Source organism: Bos mutus, chromosome 2, assembly GCF_027580195.1.
Source record: "Bos mutus isolate GX-2022 chromosome 2, NWIPB_WYAK_1.1, whole genome shotgun sequence".
NCBI lineage: Eukaryota > Metazoa > Chordata > Mammalia > Artiodactyla > Bovidae > Bos > Bos mutus.
Window position 1 is genome coordinate 122,344,278 of NC_091618.1, and position 27,050 is coordinate 122,371,327.

General features: G+C 34.6%; 1 protein-coding gene across 1 annotated transcript in view; it reads right to left on the bottom strand.

Annotated features, from left to right (window-relative positions):
* Positions 1-1,696: 1,696 nt before the first annotated feature.
* Positions 1,697-27,050, bottom strand: part of NCKAP1 (NCK associated protein 1) — a 105,827-nt gene continuing 80,473 nt past the window's right edge. The window contains exons 24-31 of the mRNA XM_070359272.1: positions 20,711-20,804; positions 16,368-16,450; positions 15,865-15,945; positions 10,215-10,308; positions 7,562-7,678; positions 6,877-6,986; positions 5,616-5,705; positions 1,697-4,631 (exon numbers count right to left, since the gene is read on the bottom strand). Coding sequence (XP_070215373.1) covers positions 4,515-4,631; positions 5,616-5,705; positions 6,877-6,986; positions 7,562-7,678; positions 10,215-10,308; positions 15,865-15,945; positions 16,368-16,450; positions 20,711-20,804 — 786 coding nt within the window. The 3' untranslated portion in view covers positions 1,697-4,514. The remainder of the gene's footprint in view (positions 4,632-5,615; positions 5,706-6,876; positions 6,987-7,561; positions 7,679-10,214; positions 10,309-15,864; positions 15,946-16,367; positions 16,451-20,710; positions 20,805-27,050) is intronic.

Sequence of the window (27,050 nt, forward strand, 5' to 3'; positions counted from 1 at the left end):
TGGTGGGCTACAGTCCATGGGGCCATAGAGTCAGACATGACTGAGCGACTAAGCACACCAAGCACAGCATCAGCCAATATTTACTCAACTGCATCAGACTCTCACAACTATCACCATAGCACTGTGCCAATTACAACCCATAAAGCCAGGTTCTGACTTAATTTTCTGGACTCAATCTTCCCTTAACTCTAAGTTCCCAACTGTTTTTTCTCCTGAATAAACACCAGAGCCCTAGTCCTATGGTAGTGAGAATCTACTATTTTGCTATTTGGGGTGGGGGAGGCGGTGGTTTAAGAAACTGGCGACACTAGCACAATAGAACAAACAGTTGATTAAATTATGACTTAAACCAGTACAAAGTTCACTCTAAGGTCCTGGAAGGCAGGGGTAATCTCTTTCATCGTCAACAGTTCAGACACGTGCTCTCAAACCGACTGAATAGAGGACACTTTGTGCTCAGAAATCCTGCATTAGCTCTATCTAAAAAATAGTAATTACAGTAAATAAAGAGAAGATGGATTAATGACAGCTAAGGAGTGATTTCCTTTCTTAATTACATTTAATATATGATGTAGATTTCTATTTCCTCTGAATATTTAATAACAAAATGGCCACTTTACCTAGGTTCCAAAGTATTCCGTAAAAAGGGAACTTTCCAAAAAATGAAGTCTGTGCTGGAATGAATGATAGAAACACAAATTTAGCAAGCACATTAAAATATAAAGAGCTTTACAAGTTAACTTTACAGGATGTGATTTAATTGGCTATTTTATTGGTAATTTGAAAGGTCAGTATTAATTATATCAATTTAGGGGGAAAGTGTTTTTTCTTTAAAGTATGTATACCAGGCTATCAGTATGAAAGGCAAGGAAAGCCTTACAGCTTTTCACCTTTTGATTGGTAGATTTTTTTTTTTTAATTTATTTTAATTGGAGGCTAATTACTTTACAATATTGCAGTGGTTTTTGCCATACATTGACATGAATCAGTCATTGATTGGTAGATGTTTTTACTTGAGAACATAAAGTTTTCAAAATGACATATCTGAGAAATGAGGTTAAAATTTTTAGATAGTTTCCTACATATAGAGTACCTTTTGGAATTAGCTTACTGAGTAACTTAAAATGCACCTGTTTAACAGTTTAAATTTAGAATTAAGGAATTAGTGTCCTAGCATAATTTCAATCTACTCTGTAGTTTATATACTTAAATTGGATATATTTTCATTTTTTAAAATTTATTTTTATTTATTTGGCTGTGCCAGGTCTGATCTTCAATCTTCATTGCAGCGTATGGTAGTTGCGTCATGTGGGATCTAGTTCTCTGACCAGGGTTTGAATCCCAGGCCTCCTGCATTGCAGCCTGGAGTCTTAATCACTGGACCACCAGGGAAGTCCCTTCATTCTTTAACAGGTATATACCCTTTTATAGCAATGTTGTTCGGATTTGAAAATAATGCTTTATACTCCTAAAGGTCAATTAAAATTCAGTAATCAGAGTAGCTGTATACTAACATTAATTATTATGCACTATATTTTAATAGTCATATCACTATACTTAATATTGTTTGGGGGGGTGTTTTCAATTCTAAATACAGGAACATAAATAACACGCAAACGTGTCCCATTAGCATTTTTAAAAAATCTTTGGACCATTCCACTTGAAAATGAGTAATCCATTAAATAAAAACAACAAATAAACTTAAAAAAGATATTCCACTTTACTAATAAGCAAAGATATGCAAATTAAAACATTTATGTTTCATCTTTTAAAGAGGCAAAGATGCATCAACAACAGTAAAATTGGTATATATCAACAGTTTACCACAGGAGGAAATTGTACTCAAATACACAACTGTAAGAGTAAAACTGATATAATCTCATTGGAGGGAAATTTAATATGTTTAAAATGTATACACCCTTCCACCAAGCAATTTTACTTGTAAGAAATTATGCTATTTTTAAGGAGATAAAAGCCCAAGTTCACCAAGATATTATTTATAATACAGGAATACTTCCTTTTATTGCGCTTTCCTTTATTGCACTTTGCAGATACTGCATTTTTTATAAATTGAATGTTGGTAGTAACTCTGCGTTATCAGATGATGGCTAGCATGATTTTAACAATGAAACATTTTAAATTAATGTATGTGTTTTTTTAGACATACTATTATTTCACAGTTAACACACTACAGTGTAGTGTAAACATAACTTTTATATGCACTGGAAAATAAAAAAATTCATGTGACTCGTTTTATTGTGATACCCACTTTACTACAGAGGCCTGGAACTGAATCAACAATATCTCCAAGGTATGCCTGTAATGAACAAGAAGAAATCTGCCTAAATGTTCATCCAAAAGAAACTTTTAAACTAGTTATGGTATACAAGGAGGCATTAAAAAGAATATCAAATAGCAGACTTTTTCTACTTGAGTGAAATAAATAGATTACAGGCAAGTATATATGTTATGATTACATTACTGTAGAGAAAACAACAAAAACAGTATGTTGCAGTATAAATTCAGAAGAAAATGAGAAAAGTTAAGACAAACAAGATGTTAAAAATAGGAGTTGTCAATCTACTTTTAACTTTATTTAAAAATTTGTTTGGGGGGAGGAGCAGAAAGACTCTCTGCAAAGAACAATCCCGTAGTACACCAGTTAGTCAGTCAGTTTAGGAATATGAGAAAAAAACTGGGGCAAGATAAACTTGACAGGACTATGAAAGAGTGACTTTTCTCTTCACCTGAAGAGGGGTAAATAATGTCTTCACCCTTCCACATACTACCCCAATGGAAGTGTATATATTCAAAATGCCTGCTTTACCTTCGAGGATATTACTACTGACAAGTTATTACCGCTCTAGGATCCTAGTATTTCAGAGCAAACAGCATTTAATCTTACTTTCAACTGTTTACTGTGTATTTAGGTTATTTCAAATCTAAAACTATGTCATTAAAAAATTCCTGACCACTGGAAATTTTCAACAGATAGTGACAACTATTCCCTGCTTTAAATATAAACTGGAGAAACCATACACAAAATAGAAATATAGTCTTGTGGCACTTCAATTTCATTCCAGTATCTGAACTACAAAAAAATTATAACTAAGTTCACAGTAGCTTTCTTTTATCTTAACACAAGTTACCAGTGTATATATAAGAAGCTGTGAACAACAGAAGCTCTATGATATCCAGATACACAGCTCATGAGAAAAAGTCTTTACAATGCTAGTCAAAGAGCAAAACATCCACTTAGTTTTCAAATTAAATGAGGTGCTCTGCCTTCCATGCCAGCTGCCAAGCAATAGTCTCTTTATGTGTTTCTCATTCATTACTGACTGATATAGCAGTTCTCAACATTTTCATTAGTTCTGTGATCATTCCGTGTTTTTCCCCTAATCTTTCAAATAAATCTGTCCATTTTCTTACTGATAAAAATTAGCAAGCTAATGGCACACAAGTTTCCTTTTAGCGCTTAACTTTTAAAAAGTGTTATGCAACTTTATTTTCTAATTTTAATATTTTTTCTAGTGGAATATGTTTCAAAACATTTAAGCAAATCTTATAATAGGTGACCTAGTATCAATGTGCTACTTAGATATACCTAAAATAAACTAAAGTTTATTTTAAACTAAGTTTAAACAAAAAAACTTCCATTTTACTGAATAAATTTCTGAGGATCCCAAAAAGAAATCATTCAAAATGTGATAGTCTAGTGTTTATTTTGTTACGGCAGGTACACTTGAATTTCAAAAATTTAAAACATATAAAAAGTGGTTAGGGACTAACATTTGTATCAACAGTTGATAAATGTCTAAGATTGTTTATTATACAGCAGGGTACAATGGTAGTGCTAACGCCAACAGGGCACTGTGGAAATTAGTCTAAAAATTATTATTAGGCTTTATACAAGCAACATCATTTGCTGCTGTTTTAGAATTTGGGGACACAGTCTGCTTCTAATGCTAAGCAGTCCATGAACACTTTTAATGTTATACAGTGTTATAGTAATTAGTTTGGCAAATGTTTCAAAATAAAGTAGAAATGTATTCATAACATCACAGAAATGCACATCCAGTTTTGTTTTCAATAAGAACCATAATAGGTACAGGTCAAAACTCTTCCCTATATGAAATAATTTACACACGATGAATGCTATAATATCACTATCTAAAATAATCACTAAATACAATTATTTTTCAGAAATAAACAAGCAAAGGTTTTTTTCATTATCAAATATCAAAAACATAGAGAATGTATGTTTTTCAAACAAATGATATTCTAAAATTATTGGAATAATTTCAATGAATTCCGTAAATGTGCGACCTAAATCAACCAAGTATACTGAAGTACAACCATATTAAGAAATTGATGATCAGAAAATACAACCATATGAAATAAATTTATAATCCACAAAACTGTTTTTCAGGTCTTAAGGTCAAACAGTTCCACAGTTTACAGATAAAACAGAGGCAACAAAAATGCGTGCTTGTCTTCAATAAGTAGTTATTTTATGCAGAGGATGTAACACTTTGCTTGTAGACAGCATGGTATGCATTTCTCAGCAAGACATAGGGAAAACAAGATTCCAAAAGATCCATTGTCAGGAATGGGGATTCCTGCACAATCTGAAAAATTCCAAAAATGTATTAATTCAAGTTATTTATAATGGAAACATTTACTGACAATGAGTAAAGAATAATTTTATATTGCTCTTACTGGGAACACATAAATTTTTACTTTTACTTTTAAAGTACTTTACTTTTACTTTAAAATCTGAAATGTAAATGTGCCATAGTGCATGCATTAAAACATTTTAAATCACTACTTCTCAATTAAATCAGTTAATCAACAGGAAATACCAAGCACTTGTATTGCCCTCAACAATATACCATTTATTTAAAATATGGTCCATATCATCAAGTCTAATTGGTAACACAACACTAAGCTAAAAAGCCAAATCAAACCTCAGACCATCTATGATTAAGTGGAAAGCTGTTAAATTCTAGAGTTTTCAAAAGACAAGAAAAATCAATGTAGGCTAAAGTAATCAGTCTATCTAAAAAGGGATCTGAGCTACAAGTACGTGGAATCATTATTAGGCTGCTGTGGAACCATTGTTAAGCTAGACACAGACCTCTGCAGATAAAGGAAAGTATTCTAAGTGAGGAAACAATCACACTACAGAAACAAGCACAGCTGGCTTCATGGCAGTAAAGAGAAGGAATTGACTAGGCACAGAAGGTTGTAAGAAATGTTATTAGATGGGTGAGATGGAGTCAGAAAATAGAACATTCAGAAAACTAGGAAGAGATGAAACTAGGAAGACTTGGAAAATATAAAGCCTGAGTGTTTCCCAATAGGTTGAAAAACTATTTATAAAAGAACACTCTACAGGTAATGGTGATTCATTCTGTTGTTTTCTGAGATCCTTACCACATGGCAGTCTTTTCAGCGATTATTAGAAAGTGTGTGGCTTGGGTGGAGTGACTATAAATTGTCAAAAAAGTACATCAACTCTTATTACTATTTAATGACTAAAATACCAAGAAAATACTATCAGGAGTGACTGGAACCTTTTTGTGATTAACAAAAATTAAAATAAGACTTACCATATCTAGCAGTAAATAAACAGATTCTCTATTTCGTGTAGTTGTTTTATCTGTCTCCTGGCCAATTTTCAGTAGACTGGAGGATGCAAGCTTAAAAGTATACATACATTTTAAGTAAATAAGTTTTTTTAAAATAAAACTTTCACTATATATTTATAGTGAAAACTTTCACAGTATATTTATCTTCAGTACGCTTCAACTTGCAACACATTTCAATAACAAGGTGAGCTTAGGTTCCATACTTTCAAGCAACAATTTAAGAGCTATTAAGGTATAAACAGACACAAAGATAATAAATGATACTGAAAAATTATTAGAATGATTTCCAATAATAATTATTGGAATAATAAATATTTGGTTAATCAAATATTTTTACTGGTCTTTAAAACTGATTTTTTTTTAGAACAAGTTAAAAAAAAAATAACCACAACAATTTAAATTCCTTTTTCTCTTCCCAACATCTGTATTAACTGTATTTCTTAATTTCTAAATAAGAAAATTTCACACTGAGTTTGAGTTAATACTACTACAGTGAGATTGACATTAGGTCTTGAATGAAGGAAATAAAATGAAAAAGAAAAATTTTAACTCTTAATACTGTTTTCTTTGAAATAGATGTTATTTTATTCTCCAATTAGTACTACATTTGCTTTAAAAATTAAAAAAAGAATTTTTAAAAGCTAACAGGATTTGTAACTTGAAAAGATGCAAATATTCTAGTGCTCTTATATCATAAGTGCGTCTTTTAAGTAAAATATGAAAAGGTATGCTGATACAGGAAAGAAAGAGCTACACTACCACAGAAACTAAGAGCAATACTTCATGAGGCTAGAGTCAGCATTACTACTTTCTTTTGGCAGTGAGTAGTATTCTTACTTTTGAGTTTGTCTCCATTCACAGACTTTCTCCAAATAAATGGAAATAAATAAAATATATCCTTTTAGAGGGAACATTCATCCTTTGCCTCTATCTTTCTTTGTTTTGTTTTGTTCTCTTTCAAACACTAGGCAAAATTCTAGAGCAGTCCAAACATCAGCTCAGAAAAAAAAAGTCATATTGCAGAGCTCTAGAAACAAGAGACTGCTAAGCCAAAGGGGAAAAATGCTAAGCTAACTGCTCCTTGATTTTAATACCCTATCTTTACCTGTTTCTTCTTCCAAAAATAAATAAAGAGAATTTACTTTGTTACACCCCAAAGTTGTGATTTTTAATTTTCTCTAAAAAAAAAAAAATGTCATGAATTTTGCTTGATTATACATACCGCCAAAAATTCTTTAAGCCGATCTTCAATGCTTCCTTTGTGAATTGTAAACAAAGCTGCAGCGATCTGGTTGATGGCTTTGGCCAAGCAATGTATGTTGTTGCAGTGCCCTGAGAAAGTGCATATAGGGTTTGTGGTTTCTGTGTGACTCCAAAATATCAAATCTCTAATGACTTTATAATCTACATAAATAGTGGCATGATTAAAAACAGTTGGAGCATAACCTGCCTTGCCCTCTCTTCACTTTCATGAGAACTAGTGCTTTTAAAAACAGTGTAGAAGAGAGCAACAACCATTGCTGTATTAAACAGGCACATTTTCAAAAACCCCTAAAAGAAACCATACATCAGTTTTACACTGTTTTGGAAACTTATTAAGTGCTTAGCTGCTTTAAGAACATTTCCCCATTCAATCCTTAAAATAATCCTAAGAGTTGGATAGTCCCTTCACTATCCCCTGCCACATACACATGCAGGCACCCATAGGCTCACATGTATACACTTCATATGTGTATGTGAAACTGGGCTTAGAAAAAGAAAAATTCAGTCTTTTAAGATCACACATCTAGTAAGTAGCAAAACTTAATCCACTTTTTATTGTGTTAAAAAAAATGCACAATTACTTGAAAAGTACCTACTATATCAAAACTCATAACTCTCCTAATGACAAAACAAACTACTATTACCTTCTATAGCAGGGCTATACTGAGACATCACATTACTGGCCAGTGTGGGCAAAGAAACGGCCACAAACACCATGAGGAGGCAGGCAATTTTATATTCTTCTTCTGGACTTATGTTTTCTAAGGCAGAAAAATTACAAATAACATCAAGGTATTTCTTTCAAGATTAGTTAAGAGTTGATGATCTAAATCAGAAAAAGCACATTTTAATTTTTATGTATTTTACTCTCTATAGAGCTGATTATGATTTTGTTACAAGAAATATAGAATGCATAGAAATAATACACAATAGTATCAGCCATTATCAAGCTGTTAAGCATATTTCAAGGACATCTAAAAAAACAGTAATGCAAAATTTCCTTTTTCTTTTTTAAATTGTAAGGTTACAGGACTAAAAATATATTTAGAATAACTGGAATCCTAAAATCTTCTACTTGATAACTAATAATAAATTATTTAATAGGAAAACTCTATGTTTCAGTATAGAAAATTTATCTCCTAACTTACTGTGCCAAATCATCCAAAAAACTTCATTTTTTTTCTAAAAGATATACATGTGATCTGATATTTACTATTAAAAAGATATAAATGTGTAAAAAAAAAACTGGATTTCTAACTTCTTCATTTTAGAAGACAGGAGGAACCAGTCATAAATGAATATAAGTAACACTGTCCTAACGTTTTAATTATTTATTGTAAAATAATTTATCTAAAACATTTATTGTATCCATATACTAAAATCTGTGTGTTATCCAGGTACTTCACTTATCTGGCACCTGAGAGTCACTCCACTAACTATATATAATTAAGAATTTAACATAAGACAAGAGTCAGAATATATTTGAAAAATCTAGCTGATTATGACTATTCACAATAGCCAAAACATGATATCGATCCAAATGTCCATCAACAGATGAGTGGATAAAGATATCCATCAATAGATGAAGGGAATACTACTCAGCCATAAAAAAGAACAAAACAATGCCAATTGCAGCAACATGGATGCAACTAGAAATTATCATACTAAATGAAGGAAGTCAGAAAGAGAAAGACAAACATCATATGATATCATGTGGAATATATACCATATAATATATGTGGAATCTAAAACATGGGATGGGCTTCCCTCGTGGCTCAATGGTAAAGAATCTGCCTGCAATGCAAGAAACCCAGGTTCGATCCTGGGGTCAGGAAGATCCCCTGGAGAAGGAAATGGCAACCCACTCCAGTATTCTTGCTGGAGAATTCCATGGACAGAGGAGCCTGACAGGCTACATACAGTTCATGGGGTCTCAAAAAATCAGACATGACTGGGCAACTAACACTTTCACTTTCAAACAACAAGGTCTTACCATAGCACAGGGAATTATATTCAATATCCTGTGATGAATCACAATGGAAAAGAATATTTATGTGTATAACTGAGTCAGCTTGCTGTACAGCAGACTGGCACAACACCGTAAATCAATTATATACACTTTAATAAAAATTTTTTTAAACCTGGATGATTATAAAAAATACAGCCCTGGTAAATCAAGCTAGTTTCAATAATTATCCATGTGACTATAATTAACATATTGCATAAGTGATGAAACAAAACTAATGTCAAATCAAAAAAGAACTGATGAACTTAGTCAAACACCATGTTACATCCAAGGAAGTAGGGGAAGGCATTTTAGTACCAGAAACAGATGAAACATTTTACTTTGTGGAAAAAACTAGAATTCTGAGTAAGACATTTTAAAGGGCTGATCTTAAAATATTTTAAATATTTACATAATAATGCACAGACTTTCTATGGTAAGTAGCTCTAGTCCAATTAAAATAGGATATACTTTCATATTTTTTATACATTTAAAAAATTTACATATTACGGTTTCTTTTTTTGGCTATGCCACAGCTTGTAGGATCTTAGTTCCTAACCACTGGACTGTCAGGGAACTCCCAAGACACCCTTTTCTAGACAACAATGTTTCTATTAGATGATTTCCATCAGCAGACACTTATTTTCCCATCTGAAAAATATCCTTCCCTTGATTTTACTCTTGCCTCTAGCTACTACAGTTTTATTTCTTTGCTCCCCTTTATACAGTAAAACTCTTGCAAGAGAGTTGTTTTATACTCATTATTTCTAATTTCTTTTCTCCTATTTTCTCTTCAGCCCTCTTTAGTGAGCTTTTTGCCTTTAGGACTCCACTGACACTGCTCTTGTCACACCTATTAATTCTACACAGCTGGCCATTTCCTTTCCACTCAAATGGAAGTGATTCTTTCCTGGTTTGTCTTCTCCTTCACACGCCCTTCCTTCTCAGTTTTTCTTTTGGTAGTTCCTCCTCTTCTCCCTGAACTCTTAAACATGAAGGTGGCCCAGGACTCAGACTCTGATCCTCTTCACCTCTGCATACTAAATAGGCTTAATAACCTTATCCAGTCTTAATACTTAAATATCTAATCTCTGTGATGACGGTGCTATAACATAAGCTCCAGTAGACAAGGATCTTGGTATTTTCTGCACTGATATATTCCAACTACCAAAAAAATACACAAAAAAACTCACTGATATAAAGCAGACACTTGAACAGATAAGTATTACATCTATATTTGTGTTGCCCAGGTTATTTAATAAGACCACTACATAATTACTAATGTATTTTACCTGATTTTTGTGACGAAAGAGCTACCACCAAGGCAGGATCAATCTCACAAGGCAATCCAGCAGCTGATGATAATTCATACACATTCATTGCAACCTAAAAAATATAAAAACTAGAGTAAGAAACATACCAACAAATTTCTGAGAAATCTCACTTTAGTAAGAAAAAATACAGAATGTTTAAATTCGAGTTGCCTATAAGAACACTCAATTCAGTCAGTTCCGTTGCTCAGTCATGTCCAGCTCTTTGCTATCCCATGACTCCCAGCACGCCAGGCCTCCATGTCCATCACCAACTCCCAGAGTTCACTCAAACTCATGTCCATCGAGTCAGTGATGCCATCCAGCCATCTCATCCTCTGTCGTCTCCTTCTCCTCCTGACCCCAATCCCTCCCAGCATGAGTCTTTTCCAGTGAGTCAACTCTTCACATGAGGTGGGCAAAGTATTGGAGTTTCAGATTTAGCATCAGTCCTTTCAATGAACACCCAGGACTGATCTGCTTTAGAACAGACTGGTTGGATCTCCTTGCAGTCCAAGGGACTCTCAAGAGTCTTCTCCAACACCACAGTTCAAAAGTATCAATTCTTTGACACTCAGCTTTCTTCACAGTCCAACTCTCACATCCATACATGACCACTGGAAAAACCATAGCCTTGACTAGACGGATCTTTGTTGGCAAAGTAATGTTTCTGCTTTTGAATATGCTATCTAGGTTGGTCATAACCTTCCTTCCAAGGAGCAAGCGTCTTTCAATTTCATGGCTGCAAACACCATCTGTAGTGATTTTGGAGCCCCCCAAAATAAACTCTGACATTGCTTCCCCATCTATTTCCCATGAAGTGATGGGACCAGATGCCATGATCTTTCTTTTCTGAATGTTGAGCTTTAGGCCAACTTTTTCACTCTCCTCTTTCACTTTCATCAAGAGGCGCGTTAGTTCCTCTTCACTTTCTGCCCTAAGGGTGGTGTCATCTGCATATCTGAGGTTATTGATATTTCTTCTGGCAATCTTGATTCCAGCTTGTGCTTCTTCCAGCCCAGTGTTTCTCATGATGTACTCTGCATAGAAGTTAAATAAGCAGGGTGACAATATACAGCCTTGACGTACTCCTTTTCCTATTTGGAACCAGTCTGTTGTTCCATGTCCAGTTCTAACTGTTGCTTCCTGACCTGCATACAGGTTTCTCAAGAGGCAGGTCAGGTGGTCTGGTATTCCCATCTCTTTCAGAATTTTCCACAGTTTATTGTGATCCACACAGTCAAAGGCTTTGGCATAGTCAATAAAGCGGAAATAGATGTTTTTCTGGAACTCTCTTCCTTTTTCCATAATCCAGCGGATGTTGGCAATTTGATCTCTGGTTCCTCTGCCTTTTCTAAAACCAGCTTGAACATCTGGAAGTTCACGGTTCACATACTGCTGAAGCCTGGCTTGGAGAATTACTTTACTAGCGTGTGAGATGAGTGCAATGGTGTGGTAGTTTGAGCATTCTTTGGCATTGCCTTTCTTTGGGATTGGAATGAAAACTGACCTTTTCCAGTCCTGTGGCCACTGCTGAGTTTTCCAAATTTGCTGGCATATTGAGTGCAGCACTTTCACAGCATCATCTTCCAGGATTTGAAATAGTTCAACTGGAATTCAATCACCTCCACTAGCTTTGTTCATAGTGATGCTTTCTAAGGCCCACTTGACTTCACATTCCAGGATGTCTGGCTCTAGCTGAGTGATCACACCATCGTGATTATCTTGGTCATGAAGATCTTTTTTGTACAGTTCTCCTGTGTATTCTTGCCACCTCTTCTTAATATCTCCAGCTTCTGTTAAGTCCCTACCATTTCTGTCCTTTATTGAGCCCATCTTTGCATGAAATGTTCCCTTGGTATCTCTAATTTTCTTGAAGAGATCTCTAGTCTTTCCCATTCTGTTGTTTTCCTCTCTTTCTTTGCATTGATTGCTGAGGAAGGCTTTCTTATCTCTCCTTGCTATTCTTTGGAACTCTGCATTCAGATGCTTGTATCTTTCCTTTTCTCCTTTGCTTTTTGCTTCTCTTCTTTTCACAGCTATTTGTAAGGCCTCCTCAGACAGCCATTTTACTTTTTTGCATTTCTTTTCCATGGGGATGCTCTTGATCTCTGTCTCCTGTACAATGTTATGAACCTCTAGAGAATTTCAAAAACTTGGCTGAAGAAGGAACTATACAGTACAACGAACTACAGTGAACAGCTGACTTAGTACTGTGTATGTGTTGCTGATTATAACTTTATACTATCAGGCCAAACAAAACTTGTGTATTTGCAGTGACAAATTCCAATAGAATCATTCTAAACCTATTATTTTTCTTGGAAACATAGGTGTAAGAGCAAGATCAAGCCAAAAGGTATGAGGAAAAAAAAATGAATCAAAATTAATGACCTTATGTTTATGTCCATACTTTAAAAATTACCATAGTTCAGTGCCTAATCATGTTGTATATCTAAATACAGTAAATTCTTTATTAAAATAATTTTTAAAGAAGTACTAATTTAAAACCGTATAAAGCAAGTTCTAATGACTAGTGTTTTTTGGTATCACATATGGATCTCAAGGATATTCTGACTGCTCAACATTTCAGTTCAGAAACTACCTAAACAGGATCGCTTTTGATATTACAACAGCTTTACAATCTAATATAAATTTAACTGTAAAAACCCAGCTATAATACAAGGTTGAATATATTTAATTTTACAATGAACAAACAAAAAGTTCTCTGATAATACTAAAAGGAAGAAAAGGAAGAAATGAATACTTGGGGATTCAGGAATATTTCTTAGGAAATGGCAATTGAATCAGGCTTTAAGATAAATAGATTTCAAAAGGCAGAAATATAAAAAGCCAGGATTTTCATGAAGAATAATTACAGAGCAAATCAGAAAATGTGAGAAGGTACACAGCAAAATTTGGTCATCTTACAGGATCCGGATGAGAAGAGGGGAAAAGTAACAAAGTGAGGCGAGCAAGAGAAGGATGGAACAAGTGATAAAAGCCTCAAAAATAAATTTGAGAAAACAGCTGAACACCAGACAAAAAGTTTAGAAATAACTTTTTAAAGTCAAGGCTTTTCAAACTACACAAAACAAAATAATCTTTCTGAAACATGAAGATAATAATCTTTAAGAAATAGTAATCTTTAAGAATAATAATCTTTAAGAAACATGAAAATTTAGAAAATATGGATAAAATAGCTCACTTACTAGATGTGTGTGCATGCATGCGTCCTGAGTCCCCTCAGTTGTGTCCAATTCTTTGTGACCCTATAGACCATAGCCCACCAGGGTTCTCTATCCATAGGCTTCTCCAAGCAAGAATACTAGAATGGGTTGTCATGCTCTAGTCCAGGGGATCTTCCCAACCCAGGACTGAACCTGTGTTTCTTAGGTGGATTCTTCACACTAGCGCCACCTGGGAAGCCTGTTCTAGATGTGTAACCACTGGTAAATACTTGCTGTGATTCAGTCAGTGGCTGTATTTCGCTGCCAATAAATCTTCAAAATGAAGACTCATAAGGTTACTAACCTTTCTATTTAAAACAGGATATTAATTTAAAAATTATAACCCATAATTAACATCCTTTTATAAGACTTTTTAACATCAATTTTAAAAAGCTGAACTTAGCTTTATTTAAAACACAACAACTCTCATTTCATTGGTTTTTTCATTCTGCTTATGACCATGTATTGGAAAAGGAAATGGCAACCTACTCCAGTACTCTTGTCTGGAAAATCCCACGGACTGAGGAGCCTGGTAGGCTACAGTCCGTGGGGTGGCAAAGAGTCAGACATGACTGAGTGACTTCACTTCACTATGACCATGTATAAATAGCTATCAGTTTAAGGAAAAGGTGACTGACCTGCATCACCAAGAACGGCCTGGAGAGCATCAACCTGGGCCTCTGGTGATGACGGACAGTGAGAAGGTCCGGTGAGGCCAGCAGCATCTGTCTGTCCCGCCTGCCCAGTTTGCCCTCCGGCCATGGACGCGGTGGGGCGATGACCGGAAGCCCCTGGCTCCCTTCCCCTCCCCACTTCTTGTGTGTGTGTGTGTGTGGGGGGGGTGTCCACCTCTGCAACCCCTGCCCCTCTCCTGGACAGTCTGCCAACCACCCACTCCTCCCGGAGGAGGGACTGAGCTACTGTGCACCTGGAAGTGGGGGTTGGGATGGGGGTGAGCAATCCCTCCAGCCCTGGGGAGCTCATGAAAATGTGTGCCTTCACTTAAGCTTTCATTTGAATACTGTGATCTGGTTTTTATTTCAAAATATAAAAAAGCAAACCCAACTACAATAGCCTTTTCACCCTTCTTACACTTTGTAACCTATCCCAGTCTTGCCTCATCGCTCCTCTGACAGCACTCTGTTACTCATTCTCATTTCATTCATATTGTCTGTTTTTGTTTTTTTTTTTTAAGAAACTTGACATCAACTTGTCTATCTTTTTCTACTGAGTATATATATTATATAAATTATACATACACACATACACATGTGTCAGGCTAACTCGTTTTAGTTTATTTTTTTCTCTGAAGCCCTGGAGTTCTACAAGAGAGATATTTTGAGACTGAAACACTTGTGTGCCTGGACTAGGAAGATGCCCATTGGGTTTGTATTTCTTTTTCATTTTGGCTTCTTCCCAAACCCCATCCATCCGGTGTTTCCCACTTCACATTTCTGGCTCTTATTTTTCTTTTTCTCCTTGTTTCTAAGCATTTGAAGACCCAACCGTGCTCCTAAATCTTGACTTAATTTATATAGCACAAATGTGTGGGAGACATGAGAGTTGGACTGTGGTGGTTTTTTTTTTTTTTTGGGTCTGTCTTGAGATGCAGATTGTGTCCTGAAAATGATGATTATATATGCAAAGCCTCCGCCCTGCCCTCCCTCTCTTCCACACTTCCCCACGAAAAAGTCACAGTGAGGCTTCCTGTAGGGAGCAGAGGAGCTGGAGCTGGCTTATAGAGGCCTGGGGCCCTGGTGTGAAGAGGAGGAGACTGAAATTCATGTCTTATGGCTATTCTGTTAATAAAACAGGTGTTGGTGGGTTTTTTAAAATTCTGTTTCTAAATAGAGGATTATACGCCTTTCTTTATTTTGATGGGGGTTGGGACTTGTGGCTTTAAAAAAAAAAAATCACTTCTGAGTAGGATGTATATTTTTCTGTTGGGGTTTTTTGTTTGTTTTTTTTTTTAGAATCCTCCACAGCAACATGTGAGACCATGGAGTTAAAGAAACCCAGAGACCTTAATCAATTAATTGTACTGTTTGTGAATTTGTATAAATAATAACAAAGATCCTCTTAAAACATTTACATTCTTATAGTAAAAGGTTAAACTGATATTTATATAATAAAAGAGGAAATATGACGTATGTTTTTTGAAAAGAAAAAAAAGGTGACTGATATTAACCCATTTTACATTGCTAGAGGTGATCAAGGAAGACCGACTTTCAAAATGCCTATATAGTATTTTGGTGCTGAGCTTTCAAAGACGCATTTTCAAAGGCAAAAATGTTAACACATTACTCTAAACTTTATAATAGCTTAGGATTTACTAAATTTCACTTCATATATAAGTTAAATATGCCATTTTAGAAACCGTAAAATACAAATAGAAGTTTTACTACCTTCATATCAGTTTCCCTTGGAATGTGATCCTTGAAATCTTCAATTGAACTGACAAGAAAAGGAATGTGGTAGGATAAGACCTAGGCAGGAAAACAAGCAATTATTTCTTAAAGGCAATCTCTAAATTTATGAAATGTTACCACTCAACTACTTTCAGCTTTCAAACAATTATTTTACTGTCTATTTTCAGATGATTTTCTAATGTACCCATTAATGGAATGCATTTGATGGCAAATTGAGTATAGTCAAAATGGAAAATGCGTTAATGAAGAAAAAGTTGGAAAAGTAGCATAATATCCAGGCAAGTTGTATCTCCTGAATTATATCACCAAAACAAAAAATAGTAACTACGATTTCTATATGCTTTATTTCACATAAACTATGAAAACTGGCATTTTAGTTATAATACTGCCAACTATAAATGGTAAAAGTTACTTTTAATTTCTGGGAAATTAAAAAGGACTATTTGGCTATAGAATATGTACTTAAAATGGCTTCTTACGTCTCTGAGTGCTTCCTGTGCCAGTGATCGGAAGGATAAAATTACACCAATTATTGTCATCCTCTTCAAGACACTGTCAACAGCTAAGTGTGAAGGAAGGAGAAAAGAGAAGAGAGTGAATTGGATTCTTTCTTAACCTTGGAAAAACTCTTTGTCATAAAACCCCATGACAAAAGGCACAATTAAAAACAATTTGATTACAACAAATGATTAAAAAGGCAAAGGTATTGAAAGTTGATATTAAAACTAAGGAAATTACTGTTTACTTTCAGTGGAGTACACTGTTCTTTAAAATGGCTTAGATGGTTCATCAGAATCTTGAAATAATCCTGTAAGTAGCCTCCTGTATAATCCTATCACAGTAATCGTAGAGGTGGGAGGGAGGAGAAGAAAGACTAGGGAAAGAAAAAGCTGCTGATCAGAGTGGATCCTTAAAATCAAATGGCCCTGGAACTAGGAGATGCTACATGTTGAGGTCCAGAGTCCAGAAACAAAAAATAATTATGTAGATCATAAGCAATAAGACCAGGTTTCTGAAGACTATGAATGGATTTGATCATTTACATTTTGGTTAGAGAACATTATTCTGAAGTTTATTACCATTATATTCAAAATTAAAACTTGGTTAAATAAAATCAAGGGAAATTAGGATTAGAAGGATAAATACCTTCATTTTTAAAAAGCCAACATTTATTGAATTACTCCTCATACACAAGGCACTATACTATGTAATAAGAAAGCAGATACAAGTAGAACAATAACCTAGACCTTAAGTAACAATTTAAAGGCACTGTCAAGAAAACTAAGAAAACAGAATCCTATTTATATGAAACATATATACACACACACATATTTGTATATATATAACAAATTGCTAGACAGATGTATAGAGAAACTGTTAACTGCAGTTATACTTTTGAGCAGTAGGAATGAATTATTTTGTTTTGACTTCCTACCTCCTGTGGGGTTTGTTTAAATCTTTACCATAAGCATCTTTTATTACTACACATGAAAAAGCATAAAATAAACCAAAATGTGATGACAATCAAAATAGCAGTGTTAACAAAACAATGTAAGTCACAAATACAAATTCCACATGAGCAAAGTCCTATTAATCTTTTTATCTATAGGACTCAGCAGAGTGCCTAAGACCCAGAACACAAGAGGATGTTTAATGAAATAATTAGTCAAGAAATGAGACTAGGAAGTTGTTACTATCCAGAAAAGATGAAAGAAAGAGAGTAAAAGAAAAGATTCTCTAAGAATATGTCATCCAATTTATGGGCATTCAGGAGGAGTGAGAACAAAGGGGCATGCCAGTCTTAAAAAACAGGACAGGAAACCCAGAAAAAAGAATACAGAGAATAAGGCGAGCAATCAGAAAATAAGTAGTGTGATACAATCATATACTTCCCAAAGGATGTTACCCAGAATTTAACAAAGTTTGCAAAGACTGCATCTATAAATTCCTCTTAAATATGCACAATAACATATTAAAAGTTCTGAGAAACTTCACAGTAAGAAATCTTGTTTAATTTAGTTTCAATAAATAAAATAAATTTGTTCAAGTCACACAGAAATTCTGAAAAATTCAAAAGTTAATTGCAGACTGCTTCCCAATTCAGAGCTTTTTTGGTGGGGGGGGGCCACAGTGTGTGGCTCGTGAGATCTTAGTTCCTCCACCAAGAACTGAACCAGGGCCACAGTGGTGAAAGGACCTAACCACTAGACCACCAGGGAACTTCCCAGAGCTACTTTTAATAAATTACATAGCTTTCTCTTTTTAAGGGTATTTAAAAGAATATGTTAGCTGACTATGAAAATCAAACTGCTACAAAAGTACATCAATTTAGCACAAAGGTAAAAACGAGATTAGAGACAGAAGAGTATTCTGGAAAATAGTTCAACTCAAAGAGTAGCTTTCTCTATCCCCTAAGTAGATCACTCTTTAGCAGGCCTTTTATTTTTCCAAATCACAAAAAATATTTTGTTTCATTTCAACAAATAGGAGAGTTAAAAGTAATAGTAAACATGAATTGGACCTGCAGTGGGTTAGTTGCCTCTAACCAGATGATATAGTCAGAATGTTGTTTATTAGTATGAAATTCAGGCCAGTAAGGCCAGTTGGGTAGTCAAATGAGTATTTAAAAAACAAAGAAACATGAAAAATAAAAATAATAAGGATAAAGTAAAGCATACTAGAAAATATAAGTATAGAGTAGACCAATGAAGAAAAGAGATCAGATAGGGATTTAAATAATAGTATTCATTCACACTCCTCTTCTGTATAATGCTACCAAGTCAATCTTTTTTGTTTTAAAATTTTCATTTCCTAAAGTTCCCAAGAGTAAACCTGACTTTTCCTCCTTTCAGTGTACAGCTCTAGGAAAAACTTTTAACATGTGTAGATCTACTTATCATCATCACCACAGTGGCAACGTTTCATCACCTCCAAAACTTCTTTTGCTGCTTTCCCTCTAAAGCTACAGCAAAGGCTGATCTGCTGTAAAAGGCAACCTGAAATGTAGTTTAGTGGGACGTTTTTTTGCTTTTATTTACTTTTGGCTGCTCTGGGTTTTCATTATCGTGCATGGACTTTATATCTAGTTGCGACGAGTGGTGGCAACTCTTTGCTGAGGTGCTTGGGCTTCTCATTGCCGTGGTTTCTTTTGTTGGGAAGCACTCGCTCCAGGCATGCGGGCTTCAGAAGTTACAGAGTGTGGGCTTAGGAGTTGTGGCTCACAGGCTCCAGCGCACTGGCTCAATAGCTGCAGTGTATGGGCCTAGTTGCTCTATGGTATGTGGGCCCTTCCTCCCAGACCAGGGATCAAACCATGTCCCTGCATTGGCAGGTAGATTCTTAAATCACTGGACCACCAGGGAAGTTCCTGTAGTTTAGTTTTATATTAATTTTAATTAAATAAGTTTGTATTTTTAAAAGCAAGATAAGCTAGCCTAAAAAAGTGATTCTCTAAGTCATTTTATAGTTTTATAAAATTTGATATAGCTGCAAAACACTTAAAAGAAAAATATCAAAGGGGAAGTACATAAACTCTATCCATGTCTTTAATTTACTTCAGGATTATCTTTTATTTGGGAAAATAAACTCTCTGGTTTTCTCAAATATAGAAAGTATTTTATTCAGGATTTCACTAAGTCTTTAAAGTTGGAAAGGCTTTTAAATTGAATCAATAGGAAGTGTGACTTTTAGTTTTTAATTATAACTCTGAGTTCAAGGACAAAAAGCAGATGAAATTAACTGAAGTGGATCTAAAATAGTTAACTGGATAAACATACTTTAATAAACACTTAAGATTCACTGTTATTTCACAATATATCTCGAACAAAGAATCAGTATCAGGAAGATATGTAAAAAAAAATTTTAAGTTGGAGGCTCAGGTTTTCATGCAATGAATCCTAGGTTAGCAATACAAAGGAACAAGTTACTGATTCACATAACAAAGAGAGGTGAATCTCAACAAAATACACAAAAGAGTATACACTGTTTATACAACAGAACAGGCAATCTTAATTTATCATTTCTATGGTGATAGAAATGAGATCAGTCATTGTCAAGGGGTATGAAACTGACTACAAGGAATCATGAGTTTTCTGAGGTGAAGAGACTGTTCTTCCATGGGGCTGCAAAGAGTTGGACATGACTCAGCGACTGAACTGACTGACTGACAGACTGACGTACATCTTGACTGTGGTAATGGTTATGTGGATGTATGGCGGTGGTGGTTTAGTTGCTAAGTCGTGTCCAACTCCTGCAACCTTATGGACTGTAGTCTGCCAGGCTCCACTGTCCATGTGGATTCTCTAGGCAAGAATACTGGAGTGGGTTGCCAGTTCCTTCTCCAGGGGATCTTCTCAATCCAGGAATTGAACCCAGATCTCCTGCATTGCAGGTAGATTCTTTACCAACTGAGCTATGAGGGAAGCCCATGTGGATGTATACATCTGTCAAAAACCATCACACTCGTTCACTAAAATGCACATTTTACTTATACAAGCTATATCTCAATAATGCTGATTTTTAGAAAGTTACAGACCCAAAAGTTCAATCTCCTTTGGTCTAAATTAATGTAGATTAACTTATTTAATGGGTTCATGAGTTAACTGATAATGATATCAAATATTTAATATGTGATACTAAGAGTATGGTAAAAAAAAATTATGAAACAGATAAGCCATTCACTTAAAAGATCCTTTCACTGCTAAAATGTTCTAGTGAAGAATGCTTTTCATAACTTACTACTTGTATTTACATCTGAGCAAAAACTAATAAAGACTGAGTTTCAGGATCTTCTTAATTCTTATAAAAAGCATGAGTTACCCACACGATAATCTTTTAAAGAGGGCAGCCATCTGGTCGGGTTTGTCAAAGCTGGTCCGCATTTGTGTTAGCACATCAACATTCTCCACCACAAGTTTCTGAGAAAAAAAAAAAAAAAACAAGAAAAGAAAGATCTTGGGTCAGGCACAGACTTCCTTATGGTTGATGAGACAAGAACATGCTTGGTAATTACAACTGGCAAGTAGAAAAAACGATACAGAAAATCCAGATGCTCTATGCTTTGTTTTTGTTATTTTCATTAAAATAATCTTAAAATTAAATAAAATTAATGTTTTCCTTCAGCTTGCAAATTCAAAAGGGAGGAGTTCAGGAAAAAGCAATAAAGATAAGGAGTAGGATAAAGGATTATCTTATGCTTAGACACAGTACAGCACCTACAATAAAAAGCAGACACCAAAGTGGATATAGAAAGCAATAAATTCCAACCAAAACAAAAAGAACTTGCTAAAGTTAAAGCTGGCTAAAGATAGCCTAGAGCTCATCACTGGATGATATACATAAAAACAGAGGGAGAAAACCATAGGGGTAGGGTACCACTTCATAAAAATTATAAACAGAGCAAAGTTTCCCAGCACTAAACAGAAATGTCAACATCTACCTCCTCTTCCAAGACCACTGAGAAACGGGAAGAGAGGGAAGGGAGTGAAGGATAGTTAATTAAGAAAAGTACAACTCATTAAAGAATTCTTTTCTTAAAAGCAGTACTGGAAAAAGTAATTTCATTTAAAAATTATAACTAAAAAATATAATTAACTTTATTCTGGCAGAAATAATGGATCTGTATATTTGGAAAGCCTGGATATGTCAACTCAGCAGGTCTAGGTTTGGAGATGTTGCAAGCATACTGTTAAAATGCCACAGGAATTGTGTTAAAAACCAATGGCCGATGATAAGAGATTTAAGGGAAGCATAAAAAGACTATATGGAAAATCTATAAAAATAATTTTTCTTATACCAGTATGAATTTTATGTTACACTTTGGATTATTTTTGCTTTTACTCATATTCAGATGATCAGTTCCAGTCACAACTGTTTGCTAAATTCAACCTCTACAGTGTCTAATTAGAGACACTGCCTGCTCTCTCTGAGGCCAATTCAATACTTGTCTCATCAGTCAATACACACTCAAATATATGCCCAAGCTCGACAGTGTTCATACATCTTGAACATAATATCATGTATCAGTGAATCACAGACAGCATTGAGTTTTAAATGCACCATTATTTTATGTGTCATTAAGAAAAAAACTCTAATAATTAAACTGACACAATATTTTCTAATCATATAAGACACATATAATTTCAGAAATACTAATATAGGGTAATTTTGTTTCAGAATCAATAAAACAAAATAGTATATATTTAAATAGATACGGTGATCATTTTTAACTTCCTCTACTAGGCAATTTACAAACAATCCCATTTACCCTGATCCAAATGAGGAAGGTGACAGTCCACAATTTCACAACTGAGAAAACTAAGGCTCAGAGAGGTTAGGTAACTTGCCCAAAGTTACAGATATTAAACAGTGGAATTTGAATTCAGGTATGTCTGATTTTAAAATCCATGTTCTTAAACTCTAAAGAAATGGTTGTTGATCTTCAGCGTGCATCAGAATGATCTGGAGGACTTGCTGGGCTCCAACCCCACAGGTCCTAATTTAGCAGGTCTTAGGAAGAACCAAAAATTGTGCGTTTTTAATTAAGATTCAAAGCAAGGCTGCCTCTGCTGATCTGGATACCATACTTTAAAAACAATCAGCATAAAGTATTTAATTGCACATTACTCTTGAAAAGCTAATGATGTCTCTTCCTGACAAAGTATAGTTTATATAAATTTCTTCTCTCTCTCAATTGCATCCTGAAACAGAGTTTTCTATATATTTAAAGCCATGATGAATGATTATCTCTGACAAAGGGCCCCAAAGCTGGAAAACTAATACTAGGAATTGTAACTAAATGATATGGAACAACCTGAGATTAATCAAGTGAAACAAATCAAGACTACTAAAAAAAAAATGCTGGTTTTCTGTTCTAAAGTGTTGAATTCTTGGCACAATTCATATTTAAATTTCTTACTTCATTTGAAAAAAAACACCTTCTAGGACTCTGAAGAACTACAGAAGAAATGATCTGTAAAATGTCAAAACAATTCTTCTAGCAGGACTGGAAGAAGAAATTGACTTGATGGGCACAACTCCAAACACCCCAAGAATTTTAGTAGGAATGCAGACTGGTTTTCTTCTACAGAAAGTAATAAATGCGTTTTATCATTAGTACACATGCATAGTGTTGACTATGTCTCTGACATGATTTATTCACAACCATTAAATATAGAGGGGCTTCCCTGGTGGCTCAGCTGGTAAAGAATCCACCTGCAATGTGGGAGCCCTGGGTTGGAAAGATCTCCTGGAGAAGGGAACGGCTACCCACGTTAGTATTCTAGCGAAGAATTCCATGGACTGTATAGTCCATGGGGTCGCAGAGTCAGACATGACTGAGCGACTTCACATTAAATACAAAGAAACTTTTCCTTAAATTTATTTTATTGGCCCACAAACTTATTCTGAAACAAAAAGGTCCTCAGCTAAAACAGAAACTAAAAGTCAATTAATGTACACTTAAAGATAAAAAGAAGATGCAGCCACATAATATTTATGTCAGTTTAAATATAAAAAAAAAGAAAATTAAAGCTAAAAAGTTACAGAACTATCTTAAAAATATTACAATCTCCCAAAACAATGTACTCATTAATTTCAAAAAAGATTAAAATGCTATATTGGCACCAATATGCTTTAACATGCAGAGTGTGAGTTAACAATCTTTTCCAAAGAATATTTGATAATATCAGAAAGTAATGTAAATATTCATACTCTTTGATTCACTATCTGTAATTTTTCCTATAAAAATGTTCAAACAAGTATGTAAACCTCATGAAATGCTGATTAAATGTAGAAAAATCTCTATATATGTCTAAACTCTGCTTCTTCCAAAAATCCACTGAAATGAGGAAAAAAATTAAAAAGGCATAAATCTACAATAACAAAGGAAACAATAGAGGAAACAAGACCTAATGAGACAGCCCAACAAATTTCTAGAAGACGAAACCTGGAGCAAAGAATATGTAGAGGTGAGAAATTTGAGTAGTTAAGTTCTTTTAAGGGAGATAAAGCACAGAAGGCAAGTAATGGAAGCCTTGGAACCCAGGGAGGGCTCAGAAATTGTAGGCAGTGGCATAGAAAGGAAGACTTCGATTTGATAACAAGAGGGTCATTATATGCCTGTCTGGGGCATCTTCCACACCCAACTTCTCAAGTGATGCTGACAAGAGGACGCTACATTCAGGAATATCAGGTAAAGAAGGTGAAAGACAAATTAAGCAGGATTCCTTTCCACTCCCACTTTGGGTAGGCTTTGTCTTGGGTTTTGATTATAGAGCTCCTTGCTCCACAAGACCACCAAGACTACAGCTGGATCTTACAAATCTTACTTCTAAATTAGCAAATGTCTTCACATCAAAAGTGGCTTCCAGGGGCACTTCCCTGGTGGTGTAGTGATAAGGATCCCAGCTTCTACTGCAGGGGGCACAAGTTGGATCCCTAGTTGGGGAACTAAGGTCTAGAAATAAACACCTCACTGTCTTTTTAGCTCTTCTTTAGAAGATGCCTGTCTTCCTTCCTTTCTTCCTATCTCTATCTAGCTCCATTTTTAAAAAAAAAGTTGTCCTTAAGGTAAGAACTGACCTAAATAATCTAGCCTACCTGTACTGGAAGCAAAAATCTGTGTTATTTCTATTAATATAATTTTATAAACTCAGTATTCTAAGCAAAGTAATTTTACAGGACACTGAAAATGCAAAATAAAATTAGAATCAGCACTGATAAACAAGTACGAGGAGATTTATCTCAATAAAATACAACAGTGTAAAACAAACTGAACTTGTCTATATGAAACACCATTATATTATGACCATAATATTTCTTATAGAATAAAATATAAGAATACACACTAAGTAGGCCTCAGTACACCGAGGCTGAGAAAACAAAGTTATGAATAATACCTCCAGTTCTTAATAATACACAAGTGGTTACATTCACAGAAATCTGAATTACAACTTGGGATTGGTAAGAATGATCTCTAAGAAAACCACTGTAAAGTGCTGTGCAATTCCAGATAACTAAATCCTTAGGACTAGCTTTGTTTTGCAGAAATCTAAATGATAACGGGCACAATGCTGGAAATGTAAAGCTTTCATATTTATGGCTGACCACATTAAGAACGCTTCTGAAAAATGCTTAACTAAATCATGATTTAGTGCTGAGAAGCAAAAAAATAAAAATATAAAGCTCCTAAACAGCAAAACATAACCATGTAGTTTTTCTAAAAGTCTTACAATTAATAAAATATGCAAGGTTTTATGAAGGTAAACTGAAAACTTATGTCAAGTAAGGAAAATCACAAAGAAGATTACTAAAATCAGAAGTTTTAAAGAAAAAAAGTTTTAGTATTATAAACCATCTTGGTTTTGGGGTATATTACATTTAATGAGAAACCCAAGTTAACTCACACTGATATATCTCCAAAGATAATAAATCTAAACTCTTACCCAAAAAGTTTCTTTTGACTAGCTTTTAAACTCAGGTTTAATACTATCAAATATCTGAAAAAGAACCCAGCCAAGAAATAACACTCGAGTCAGAAAACCCATAGTATTCAAAAAGAAGTCAACATTATTTATAGTATTATTACATCAACTTTAAATTTTAATATCTAAGAAAATACTGTCACTCAGAGATATAAAAGAGAAATGTTAAAACATCAGCTTTTACCATTTATTTTAAAGAATAAGAATATACTTGATAACATTAACAATTAAGGACATAGCTAAGACAGTTAAGTTTATAAAAAGATTACTAAGAGACCATGAGAAAAATCTGAACTCAAAAAAGATCCAAAAATAATGAACAATAACAAGAAAAATTATGAAAATAATAAAGGTCTAAAAAACAGTATCATACAAAATATAAGATGTGGAAAACCAAATAAACAAAAGGGACCTAATTAAACTTAAAAGCTTTTGCAGGGCAAAGGAAACTATTAATAAACAAGATTAAAAGACAACCCTCAGAATGGGTGGAAATGGGAGAAAAAACCCTGCAAATAAAACAACTGACAAAAGATTCATCTCCAAAATATATAAGCAGCTCATACAGCTCAATATCAGAAAAACAAACAGCCCAATCAAAAAATGGGCAGAAGACCTTAACAGACTTTTCTCTGACATACAGATGGCCAATAAACCATCTGTATGTCTTGTATATACTAAGATTAACAGATGCTCAACGTGACTCATTTTTAGAGAATACAAATCAAAACGACAATGAGGTATCACCTCACACCAGTCAGAATGGCCATCATCAAAAAATCTATGAATAATAAATGCTGGAGAGATGTGGAGAAAAGGGAACCCTCCTACACCATTGGTGGGAATGTTACACTGATACAGCCATTATGGAGAATAGCATGGAGATTCCTTAAAAACAAACAAACAGGAATAAATCTACTATGATCCAGCAATCCCACCACTGGGCATATACCCTGAGAAAATCACAATTCTGAAGACACATGTACTCCAATGTTCACTGCAGCACTATTTACAGAATAGCCAGGACATGGATGCAACCTAGATGTCCATCAACAGATGAATAGATAACGAGGTAGTACATACATCCAACGGAATATTACTCAGCCATAAAAAAGAATGCATTTGAGTCATATCCAGTGAGGCAGATGAACCTAGCATCTATTATACAGAGTGAAGTAAGTCATAAAGAGAAAAACAAATATTGTATATTAATGCACAAATAGGGAATCTAGAAAAGTGGTTTTGATGAACCTATTTGCAGGTAAGGAATGGAGACTCAGATGTAGAGAAGGGACTTGAGGATGAGAGTCCGCAAGGAGAGAGTAGGATGAATGGAGAAAGTAGCTACATACATACACTGTCATTTACTAAACAGATAGCTGGTGAGAAGTTGCTAAGAACACAGGGAGCCCAGCCTGGCACTTTGTGATGACCCAGAGGATGGGATGGTAGGAGGAGAGGAAGGCTTAAAAGAGGGGGTGTATGTATAATTAAGGCTGATTTGTGTCCTTGTACAGCAGAAACCAACACAACATTATAAACCAATTTTCCTTCAAATAAAAAATAAATTAAAAAAAAAGTCAATCTGAAAGGACAACATACATTTGTTATGGCTTCCCTGGTAGCTCAGCTGGTTAACAATCTGCCTGGAATGCAGGAGACCCCAGTTTGATTTCTGGG